This window comes from Rhynchophorus ferrugineus, unplaced genomic scaffold (genome assembly GCF_030347505.1).
Source record: "Rhynchophorus ferrugineus isolate W39M unplaced genomic scaffold, kcgeb_rfMv2 rfM3, whole genome shotgun sequence".
NCBI lineage: Eukaryota > Metazoa > Arthropoda > Insecta > Coleoptera > Curculionidae > Rhynchophorus > Rhynchophorus ferrugineus.
In genome coordinates, this window is record NW_027472582.1 from 33,735,208 (window position 1) to 33,747,839 (window position 12,632).

General features: G+C 32.3%; 1 protein-coding gene across 2 annotated transcripts in view; it reads left to right on the forward strand.

The window, feature by feature from the left end:
- Positions 1-12,632, forward strand: part of LOC143193098 (uncharacterized) — a 917,882-nt gene that overhangs the window by 899,906 nt on the left and 5,344 nt on the right. For both annotated transcript variants that reach the window (XM_076399062.1, XM_076399063.1), the window contains 8 exons: positions 853-994; positions 11,075-11,142; positions 11,198-11,336; positions 11,396-11,517; positions 11,582-11,821; positions 11,882-12,076; positions 12,139-12,256; positions 12,314-12,381. In XM_076399062.1, the coding sequence (XP_076255177.1) occupies positions 853-994; positions 11,075-11,142; positions 11,198-11,336; positions 11,396-11,517; positions 11,582-11,821; positions 11,882-12,076; positions 12,139-12,256; positions 12,314-12,381 (1,092 nt within the window). The remainder of the gene's footprint in view (positions 1-852; positions 995-11,074; positions 11,143-11,197; positions 11,337-11,395; positions 11,518-11,581; positions 11,822-11,881; positions 12,077-12,138; positions 12,257-12,313; positions 12,382-12,632) is intronic.

Genomic DNA, 12,632 nt, shown 5'->3' on the forward strand with positions numbered 1-12,632 from the left:
TCATAGAAACGGCTTATCAACACTGAATTGCTCTAGCTGTATCATCAGGCCAAATTGTGCATCAACATACAAGGATGCTCAAACAACTACGAAAATAATGCGTTATTTGCTATACTTTTAATATCTAAATTAACTAGTTTTTATATCTGTTTATTTCTACAACATTTAATTATTAAAATAACAAATGATTTATGTTAGGTTATTAATATAATTATCTGCTCAGTAAATATAAGAAACTAAAAATATATATTTATGAGAACTTGACTAGCTAAAAATTATTTACCATACATTATAATTTTCTAGTACAATTCGTATTCTCTCAAGTCTTTACACATCTGTAAATCTCCCACCTATTATCTTATTGAATCACTCCTATTGTAGTGGATTTTACCCTAAAGATGATCGAGGAAGGTCATGAACTAAACACAAAGGTTCCGACTGGAAGCAGCACGTCAAAGGTCCGTATTTACCTTCATACTAGCTAGCATTGCGTTATCTCGACCCTTTCACAATCACAGATGGTGAGGCGTTCGGCTTGGGGCGACTTGTTGCCCAAACTCCATAAAAAAAACCTCTTCAAAGCAGTACACCCCCTTTGTAAACAAGAATCGCAATCTAAACAGGCAACTGCATTACCGGCCCGTTCCGTTTGTAAGCGAATTGGCCGCAATTGAATTTCGACCACTGGATTACATTTAGTACAGCAACTGAGGTTGAATTTGAATGGGTCACTTTTACAGAAGTAAATTCCATTGAATCAATGGAGATATTCATACTAGTTTAATTTTTACTAATTTATAGAAATGCGAGTTTTAATTTATATTTTACTAATAGATTTATTTTGTTTTTCAGCTGGTTGTCAATTCAAGAAATCGTGGCAAGGAAGATGGTTCCAAAGTGGAGTTCCAACCCTGCTTCTTATAAACAACACCCACATAGAAACCAAAGGAGAGTGTTACGAAGAAAGTGGAGATAAATATCTGGTTTATGATAAGTAAGTAAAAAAGAGTATAAATATTAAAATGTTTTACTGTTATATATCAAATAATCCATAATATAAGTTATTATATATAAAAACATATAAAAACGAATGTAATCTCTCACCTGCGGTATGTATCAGTGATTAAATAAGAACCTGGTGGAATTGATTTATTAGACAGTCTAAGCATGCAAACTATTATATTAACAAATACGTTTTTTTAACACCAGTTTTGTTATGAAATAATATAGTTTATATTTAGCCTTATATTCCTGGCCATTTAAAAAAACTCTAATAACACTACATTGAATTAAAAGTACACGAATTGCTACTAATGTCAAATGCATAACGAAAATAATAATTGCGGTACCTTTTTTTCCAACTGGTAGTAGTACAAATGTAAACAACATGCTACGAAAACTGGTATTAAAAGTTATTCTAAACTAAATTCTTCCCATCGGTCCCTTAGTTGTTAGACTAGTTTGACCATTTTGGTCCACTTTAGACGTCTGGTTACCCACGTTTAAAAGACCAGACCCTTCTGTATTAATGTAGTGCTCAAGTTAATGCTAATACGCTGCAATGATAATTGCATCTTTCAGCTCCTAGTTCTTTATGGAGGTCGTTATAAGCTTACCATCATGTTTATACATGAAAATGTTATATTATTCTGATAACGCTAAATTGTATCAATATTTTTTCTTGTATATTTCGATAATTAGTCAACATACGTTTATGCTAGACGCAGCAATTGTCTATAAAGGTGCAGCTTCTTTAGCAAGGACATGAAATATATTAAAGATATGAATTGAAATTGCTATTAGCATCATTACAATGTCGTTTGCAAGTATATCATCCAAAGTTACTGGCAAACGATTAATATTCAGTATATAAAGAGTTCACCCTGGTACATTCGTAAATTTGCTAAAAAATTATTAACCAATCATTCCATTCTTAACTCAACTATTTTAAATGTATATATAAAGGTTATCCTTAATTTTCTTTACTTTACTTTCTCCTTTATAACTCTAAACAAAAATTTAAGTTAACCCCTTAAAAATTAAATATTTAATTGATACTACTTTAATATAAAACTTTTCAGAGGACAATACAATTTATCATTATTCGTATATTGAATGGCTTTGCGATAAACACAAGTACTATTAACATTTGCCTTCAATATAAGTTTTACATTGTTTCATTTAAATATATTTTAGGTTTATACTTTAGGTAACATTTTTACCACAATTAACTATTTGTTGGTAAATAGGCGAGAACTAGGTTAACTTAAAAAAAATATCTGTATACAACAAAATATCAGAAAACAAAACCAACAATGTTGTGCATCAAAAAGCGTTACAATAAACTATACCAATAAACTATGTTTTCGAAATATGTTTTAATTATTTGTTGCGGTCCGAATTAGATATTCATAGTTCATACAGGACATCTGTCAATATATAATAGTATAAAACAAAGGCTCAACAAACAAAAAAACACATTTACAACACAAATAAATAAAAGAAGGCAAAGATAAAACTAACTATTTCCTACGTTATGCCTAAATATAACGTAGACAAGAAATATAATCTTGGTGGTATAACAAAGAAACAAATTAATAATTAGTTAATTCTAAAAATAGAAATGTTTACGTACATAAAACATAAATATGTATGATACATTATATACATTGTAATAGTTAAAACGAAACAACAATCAACAACCAAAATTAATTAAAAGATTAAAGGTGATGAACACAGACATGAATTATTAGTATGAGTATTACCCGAAAAAATTTTTAATCGACCAAATAATTAATTCATATACCTACTGTCAATTATCTTTTTTTTTTTGGCCTGGAACCGGGTAGGGGAATCCTGTTACGGATACCTGGTCGGGAAGACCCGCAAGACTTCTCTGTCACTTATCACTGTCAATTATCACAACTAAAATAACTTATTAGAAACTATTAATTAAAGCACGTTGATGCATTCTTCAAAGTCTGGTCATATAATTAAAAATCTTGACTATGATCTTTCACGAGAGGTATGTTACCTGTAATAATTTTGTACCTTATTTAACAGCTGAAACGAAACAAATAAACAATCATATTTCATTAATTAATAAAATGATTATTAAGAGTATGAACATGGATTATATGAAACACAACTGCTGAAAAGTTCCGGGCGTAAATATTTTTTTTGTTCAAAATTGACTTTATTCATCAACACGTAATCTCCATCAAGGGGCAGACAATCATACCAACACCGCTCTAACATTTCAATACCACTTTTGTAGAACGATTTATTTTTTTCCTTAAAATAGGCCTCAGTTTCAACGATAACCTCTTCATCCGAGCGAAATTTCTTACCGGTGAGCATATTTTTGAGATCTGGGAACAGCTAGTAGTTGCTAGGGGCCAAATCGGGCCAACACGGTGGATATAGGAGCAATTTGAAGTTCAATTCGTATAGTTTTGCCATTGTTTTGATTAACTTGTTACACGGTGCGTAATCTTGATAAATCAATATTTGTTTCTTTGCTACCTGCGGTTATTTCTTTGCAGTTTCGGCCCTCGAACGTTCCAGTGACGCTATATAATATTCTCTGTTGATGATATTTCCCTTATCAAGATAGTCGATGAATATTACACCACGTATATCGCAAAATACCGGCGCCATAATCTTTTCAACCGATTGTTGTGCTTTCGGGCACTTTGGACGAGATTCACCAGTTGTTGTCCACTCAGATGATTGACAAATGATCGTTTTGATTCCGGAATAAAGTGATGGATCCATATCGATGCAAAAATTTCGGTTTGTTACGTTTAAACATGGCTACCAGTGAGCAAAAAAGTAAAAAAGTGAGCAAACGTGGCACCAACTTTGAACAGAGCTTTCTCATAGTCAAAATGCTCATGCAATCTAAAACCAACACATTCTTTGTCATTCTTAACACAATAACTCACAAACGTATGAGTAGAATAATATGAAATTGTAACAGCTTTCTTTTGAGGTTAGTATTAACTGAAAAAGCGACGAATGCAATAAAACGCCATCTATGTGTTAAGTCGGCGATTTTCAGCCTATGTGTTATTGCCTGAAACATTTCTTGATCAAAGTACATATCTGATATTGTAATCGACCAATTTTTAATAATCAATGTACAAATAATTAAGTCATATATCTACTGCCAGTGATCACAACTCTCCACTTGGAAGCATCCACCCGTCCTGGACCGTCTTATCCCTAGCTACTCCACTCGTACCTCTCACATAATTGCAGATCTTCTGTCCAGGGCTGGAATTGGCTTGTTGCATCCCCTCCTTGTCCACTACCCAAATTTTCCCTCTTGCACCTTCACTACCCTCTTCATAAACATATCATTATGTCAATTTTATAAAAAAGAACATTGTCCATACATTATTCGGTCCAAGTTCTGTGAACTTCTCCACTTTTACCCTGGCCGCAAGCACATATATACCGATGGCTCCAAATCTCGCAGCGGACTTGGCATTTGTGGTGGACAACCGGGCATTCCGTTTCAAGCTTACTATGGATTCTTTTTCACGTAGGTATACCAGGAAATGAGCGCGAATAGTGCGGCTAAATCGGCAGCCTCATCTCCACTCTCCATCACGGATGTTTGTGTCCATACCGACCTTATACCATTTGTATCTTGTTTTACAAATAGCCAGGTACAACGTCGTTGGGCCCACAGGCTGTTTGAGGTTAAAGCTGATTTTTCTCCTCTCTGCGCGTTCCTTCCCTTCGTCACCATCCGTAGCTCTGAATCGACTGAGATTGGTCCACTGTCGTTTCCCATCACTTGATGACTGCGACCCCGCCTGCTCACTGTGAGTTTTGTCACCGTGACCCTATTTCAGTTTACCACATATTGAACGACTGTCCACGGCTCAACCAGATTAGAACTAAGTATGGGCTGCAAAATTTTAAAAATGCCTCAACAAGAGAAAATACAAACAGACTAGTCGGATTTCTACGAGAGATTGATTTTCTCCATAAAATCTAGCCTATGCTAAGTTTAGAGTTACTGATCAAATAACCATTACCACTTCGGTATGGGTGCTGATGTGTGCTATCCGGATGGAGCCACTTCGTTATGGTTGTGTTTGTAGCCCTGTGTTTGTGTTTATTTTAAAATTGTATATACACTATTTATTCTTTTAATGCCCGTGTTTGTATTATTAATTTTATTTATTTATTAATTTTTTTTATATATTTTTAAATCTCTTTTTACCAACTATGGGTTTATATGGAGTGGGCCTAAAGTTTAACGTGGGCTCCAAACCACGGTCCTTAGCATTAAGCCTACCGACTGGCGAGTGACCAACTTTAGAAATCATCCCAGAAGACATCCGGTCTTACCCAGCCTGGTTACTGGCGTGACTGGGATTATTTTCCTTGTCGGATTTTACACTCTTGCCTAGAATATTTACAAATATTAAACAATTATAAACATAAATTTACGACCATGCCCCAGCAGGATTCGAACACGCGGCTATCGCAGCAGTAGGAGGACCGTCCTATTGCCTTTACCACTGCGCCACCAAGGCGACTATTTATTAATTTATTATTTTATATATACACTTTATGTCTGTCCCCAACCCCTTTAGATCATAACCGTACTATTGTATAGTCGCGAAATGAGGATCACAACTCTAACAACTTCTTAGAATCTAATAATTATTTCCATTCATTTTCAACGCCAGATCACATATTTAAATATCTTGACTGATCTTTTAATATATATATATATATATATATATATATATATATATATATGTATGTATGTATGTATGTATAATAAAATGCTGACCTGCCGACACACCCGCAGACAGATAATCTGGGATCTAGATAATTTAAGATTTTTAATATGATCTAACCATTTATTTAAAGGAGCCGGAAACTTCTCAAAAAGGAGAACAGTGTTTCGTTTCTGTGTTTTCTGTACATCCGAGTAAAGAACACCAATAATAAAGTAATGCCAATGATCATAAATAAAGCAACTTTTTAGATTCTATTATTAAATTCAATGTTCAACCACGTCACGCCAGATCACGTATTTAAAAATTTTGACAGATTTTTTAACATACGGTCTATTCAGAATAACAATGAACCCACATCATCATGATGTCGCACTTATTGCCTATCCGAGATTTTAAATTCGTTTTAAAACTAGACACTATTTCGTGGATCGAGGATGTATTATTAGGAACTAATATTGATTATTGATTATATAATTATATAAGAGAAACATTATTGAATGAATGAATAATGACTTACGGTCAAATTTCAACAACTGTGCATACTAATGAAAACTATGTATGAATATAAAGACCGAAATCCATCTTAAATAACTCAAAAATAGTAAAAGAACTCCCCGTACTCGTTCCCATAGTAGCTAACCCATCCAATTTCCTCCCTTGTCCGTCGTACGTACGAGTTTCGGTTACAATTACCATTCTTATTCTATCTTTTCCCCCTCCGGTCTGGTGACGCTCCGTATACGATACACGTTATAATAACGAGAAATTGCGAAAATCTAGTTATTCCGCTGCATAAAAATATTTCAATTTCCTCGAAGCACGCGAAGAGATTTTCATATTGACGGACGCAGTAGACGGAGTAAGAGAGACGAAGAAGAGGAGGACGTGGAACGGGACGCTTGGTGAACTAGCTAGCTTGGAAATATATACTAGTCGCGGGTCTTTCCTTTCTGCTGCGTCGGATTTTAATGGGTGGTAGCGTGGGAAGGGAACGTGGAAGGATTGGGGAGCGGTTTCTTTTATACGGTTCGTCGCTGATCCTTATATAAAGTGCGGAACCGAGGAGATGTCAATATTACGAACAAAGAACATCAAATAAAGTATTACCGATTGTGTGAAAAGGAGATAATGTTAAATATCTAAATGCTACTCGCTTTGGATTGAGTTTTGCTTGATTACTGTTAGATTCATTAAGAATTAATATCTTCAAAACGCCCGAGTCCAGATTGCCAGCGGTTAAGCTTATTACATAACATATATTACAACATTAAGGACTGTAAATATGTAATGCAGATATATAAGGACTGTGAATTAATTTTTTTAAATTATTATTTGTAATTGGTTACATTCGTATTTTCAGTATTACCCATTAATAGCCACTACTTTTTCCAATATTCTAGTACCGTATACATTCCACACCACGTTTTTTCAGACTATCCAACAGTCGATTCATTAAGTACTGGCATGTATTTTGACCAGCGGTATATATTAGTATCATTACATAGAGTAATATATAGTGTTAATACATTTCATTTCAAAATTATTTTGCGTGGTCTCAGCAAGAAGAGGTTTAGAACGTCATTTCGCTGAATTTCATTGGTTAGTTTAAATTACCATTACAGGAAACAGTAAAGAAAATATTTTACTAGGAAAGCATTTCATTGGTTGAGGATATGCGAGTCGCGTGACCAACATCTGACGTCACATTCTACTGACCAATTAAATTTGAAATAAAACATAAATGTAGTTTTTCAAAACAATTTATTAAAATAGAATTCTAATAACCGATACTAACTATAACCGATATACTTATATTTTAATTTTTTGATATTTTTATAATATTAGAATTAGTATATATATATATATATATATATATATATATATATATATATATATATATATATATATATATATATAGAGCAGCGCAGATGAAAGTATGTGTCTGTTAATATCTTACTTGTTCAACACAAAAATGTATTGAAGCAAGTTATAATCATGTTTACAATGTTATTGTGAAAATTGAAAAAAAAATTAAAAAGGCTAAATTGTATGATATATGTCAGAATAGAGAAAACATACCAAAAAGTAATACTTTAAAAAACAGTAATAAAAAATTTAAATGTATAACATATATCAAAATTACTGCTGTATTTTATTATGGTAAAATCGACGAGTTAAAGGGATTGCTTAACAATATATTAAAACAATCATAAGATAATCTCTTGTCTATAAAATCAAGCTCATCTTGCTGGTCTACAAATTGCATTCTTTTATTTTATATTAATGTATTTTTTTAACATCTTTGTTGAAAAGGTTATCTCAGTTAACGATACTTAAGCCAAAATATTAATTATAAGTATGACCAATATATGTTTGTTTCAAGTAAATGAACACCATCAAAATAATTAAGTTTTTAATTGATGGTACTTTACAAACAGCTTTTTAAAGGGCAACAAAAACGTTTCATATAATATAATCACATTTACCTTCAATGTAATTTTGCTATCGCCCAATTGGGACACATTTGCTAAGTCACACACACACACACACACACATCCTTAATGTAGCTAACTTGAGTTGTTCCTTCCAAGGAAAAAGACGTCTGGTTATTTTATTGCCTCACATACACTGGATATACAACACTTTTGGGAATGAAGATACATTATTTTCAAATAATAGTGATTTTAATTAAGGCACAAAAATACTGATCGTACTCAATGCCATACACAGACAAAAATGGCATCATGAACAAACCATAGAAACAAACCATCCGGTTATAGAAATTAGCCAATCAAAAGTCTTTGTAGGGAAATTCAAATGAACCAATGAAAAAAGTGATCTCAGAGCCAGCATTAGTCGGACCACGTAAAACATTTCCTCAGTTTCGCCTATATGACTAAAACCTCTATATATACTTTATGGTATATATTCCATGATTTTGATATTTCTCTATATAAAATATGTAGTATTTTACAATTCGGAGTTATTCGGTGTATGCAGATGAATCATGGAGCACCCAAAATTTGCATTTTCCCAAATTTGCTGCTCAAGTCCATCAAACATCTTTAGGAAATGAGGTTGATGCTCAGGTGAAAATCTTAATTGCAGTTTTGGTGACAACAATTTAAAAATGGTTATTTTGATGCCATAAATGATAAAAGTTTAAAGACAAACGGACTAAAATCAATCTCAGATTTTCAAAAAACTTTCCGAGAGTTTCAATTGATGCATCAATGGTTTGAGGAGATTTAGATGAAATGAAAAACACCCAGAAGGAGAGAAAATGGCTACCGCATGAATTGGCTGAAAAAGTCATTTGAAACCACTTCATCAACATTACGGTTTCATTGCTTGCCACGCATAAAAAGAAGAGTACATTCGGCTGCAACACATTCCAAAAAAGATAATGTGGAAGGTATAACAGAGAAACAAATAAGAATTATTCCATTCTAAATTTCTATAAAAATGCGAAGAACTAGAAACAGTTAACATGAAACATGTAACAGTCAGCAATCAGATTTGATTAATTAAAAAATTAATAAGGGAACAGTAAAAAAAATACTTATTAATTAATACTAAAATATCCCGAAAACTTCTGGATTAAAATAAAGACCTGTAATTTAATCGACCAAATAATTAATCATTATATCTACTGGCAATTATCACAATTAAAATAAGTTATAGAAATTATTACTTTTTTAATTTTCTTTACTTCATTAAAATTGAAATCAAAATAAACCTTGAATTTAATAAATCCAGAAGTTTTACATCCAGCTTTTGACTGAAAGATTATCAACATATTTAAAACTTGGAACCTAACGAAAAAGTATGTGGTAAAGTATTTTTGATATCTTTTAAATAAACGAAGTACCAAATAACTCCGAGATATATTCAAACTGGCATTGTTTCCGATAAAATAGTAAGAGTTTGCCAAAATAGTCTACTCTTTGCTCGAACAGCTTTTCAATTTCCACGGAAAAGCATCGATGAAATGGAAACGTCAAAAGGCGAACTTGGCGGGCTTTACAGTTATTACCTGAGCCGGGATTCCTGAGATAGGTTGTACTGCGATTTTTACGTATCTTTTCGTATCTACATAAAAGCCCTATCTCGAGCAGGTGCGATAAAAACCGCTACAAATAGAAATCAGTTTGTTTACGAGGAAATTCGAAAAACTTTCACGAAACTTCGTGATTTTCGGGATTCCTGAGAATTACCGAAACTACATCCCATGTTTATTAAGTTAGAGTATTAAAGAATATAAAAAGAGGCATTATTTTCTATACGTTATATGTTTTTACGTATTTCGATTAAAATATAAAACTTTATATTGTATACACGATTAGTTCAACAAAAAGTTTCCGTTCAAACTTCTATAACAACAAAACTATTAAAATTATATTGGGATCCAAACCGTTTCGAGTTAACTGACTCGAATTTTGGTGGCTTGGTTGTTTGTACATCCAATAGAATTAGTTTTCTGTTTGAGTTGGAACATTTATTTTGCTCGAAGTATATTACTTCTAAATTCCATTAAGTATTAAAACAACATTTTGTAATTTTCAAGTAAAGTGTGACATGCCTAATATGTGAAAAACTAATCCACCTATTTAACGTTTAAATATAAAATATATTATGTTTTGCCAAAATAACTTTTTAACAATACAAAAAAAGTTTATTTTACATTAATACAAATGTTAGTTCAATTAAGCAAAGAACAATGACAATTAATTATCTTTTAATCAGTTGAACTGCTTATTAATGAAAGACATAGAAGACAAAAATAACAAAAGACATAAAACAAGAACAAAAATAACCTAGAAATATTTTGGTACTTTATGATGAACGAGGTGATATCCAACGCCTTCATCTATTTGATTCTAAAATGTCTCTAAAAATACATAGTTACATATTATGTTCGCTTAAACCCTTAACCCCATCAACATCACATATTTTTTACGAGCATGTGTTGCATTTTTTGCTTTTCATAAATATAGAAGCAAAATATGACGACAATAACCTTCGAATATTTTCATTTTCAAGGTATTAAACCTTTTCACTGCTGAATGATACTACGTTGATATCTAGAGTATTTTATTCACTGTTATATTTTAAACATAATATGACTTCACCGAATAACTATTAGTAGAGATATGAGACTCTGAAGCCATCTATTAGGAAGAACCCAAAATACTTTTTACCCAACCTTGTATTTTCTCGTTACCTTAACAGTTTTTTTATTGAAATTACATTGAATTATTTAACAACAAATGTCTAATAAAGAATATCTTTTTTTGTTATTTTAGGAGTGATGACTGCTATAAATGTATGGTACTTCATGAGAAACATCCTAGTGTTCTACAATATAAAGAAAGTAAGAGATACTATTAATATCATTTAACAGAAACTTAATTTATTTTTTAATACAGCATACTGTGAACCAAAAGATTCTTTGACTGAAATATGCTCCAGAATAGTAGGTGATGCTGCACTATATAGCATGTTTAGGAAACATCCAGAAGTGAAACCCATCCCGTGTCCATTTAAAAGCTCCCCGTATATATTCGAGTAAGAATCTAGATGTTATTCCTGCAATAGAAATATTTACATTAATATCATATTTGTAGATACAACAGAGGCACAGGCGACTGCAGCAATCCACCAAGTAGAGCTGAAAGCTGTACTGACGACTCTAGGCTGGTATTAAAATATCAAGCATGCCCTGATGTTCAAAGCACAGAAAGCAACGGTATGCATAGTATCGCTAGGAATATGTATATATTATTTCTATTTATATCAATACTATTGTTTAGTCGAAGAGCTGATCTGCTTGGCGGCATGGAAAGAAGGTTCCACTAAATATTTAATTGGAAAATTAGCTCAAGGAAACAGACGAAGCCTGACAACCGATGAGGATCAATATCGCTGCTTCATATATAAAAGAAGTACTGAAAATGGCAAAATTGTATATTACATAGCTCAGTCTGGTGATGCTACTTGCTCTGGTTTGCAATCGTCTACAGAAGGAAGCAGAACTATGAAACTGACCATTGGTAAGTTATAGACGTATACCACGTTTACCAAAACCACTAATCGGCGTTATTCTATTAAAGTCGACGATCAGCATAAACGCTGCAAGTTCCCTGTATGGATCACTGAACATCACACATGGTTCAGTCTGGATCATCATAAAACATTTAAATTCTCTCAAAGAAACGCAACATTAAAAATTGTCGATGACGAAGCATCCAAACCAATCAAGGTACATCAAAACTATGCGCAACCGCAGTTTGCTTTCCAAGATTTAGGTAAGACTTTTGAAAGACTGTAAATTTTCAAATATTTTATTACTTATTTTGACTTATTTCAGGTTTCGAATCGCAAGACTTAAAAATGCAAAACTCAGAAATGAGACTTGTTTGTCACGGAATACTGCAGCAACAGGAAAACAAAAAAGTTCAAATTGTGGCTCATGTAACCGCTGGATGGTAATATATTATCCATAAAATAAAATATTTCATTAGTAATATATTTTTATTCTATAGCGATAGTGGCTATGTTTGCATGGTTTTCTATAAGAGGGACTCACATGTTATTGAAATTCAACAATCAGGTAAATAATTTAATACATTTCAACAAAAATATTTAATTCTATATTTAATGTATAATAGGCTAGATGCCATTTTAATAATAGCCATATAATACTATTAACATGCGTAGTTTACAAAATCTGTGTTTAGACATGCTTTAACATATCAAGTTCTCATATGAAGTCTTAAACTAGATTTCTGCTTAGTTTAGCAGTAAAAGCTTTTATTTTAAATAACTTCAATGACATTTCTATCATACAATGTCTGTATTTTA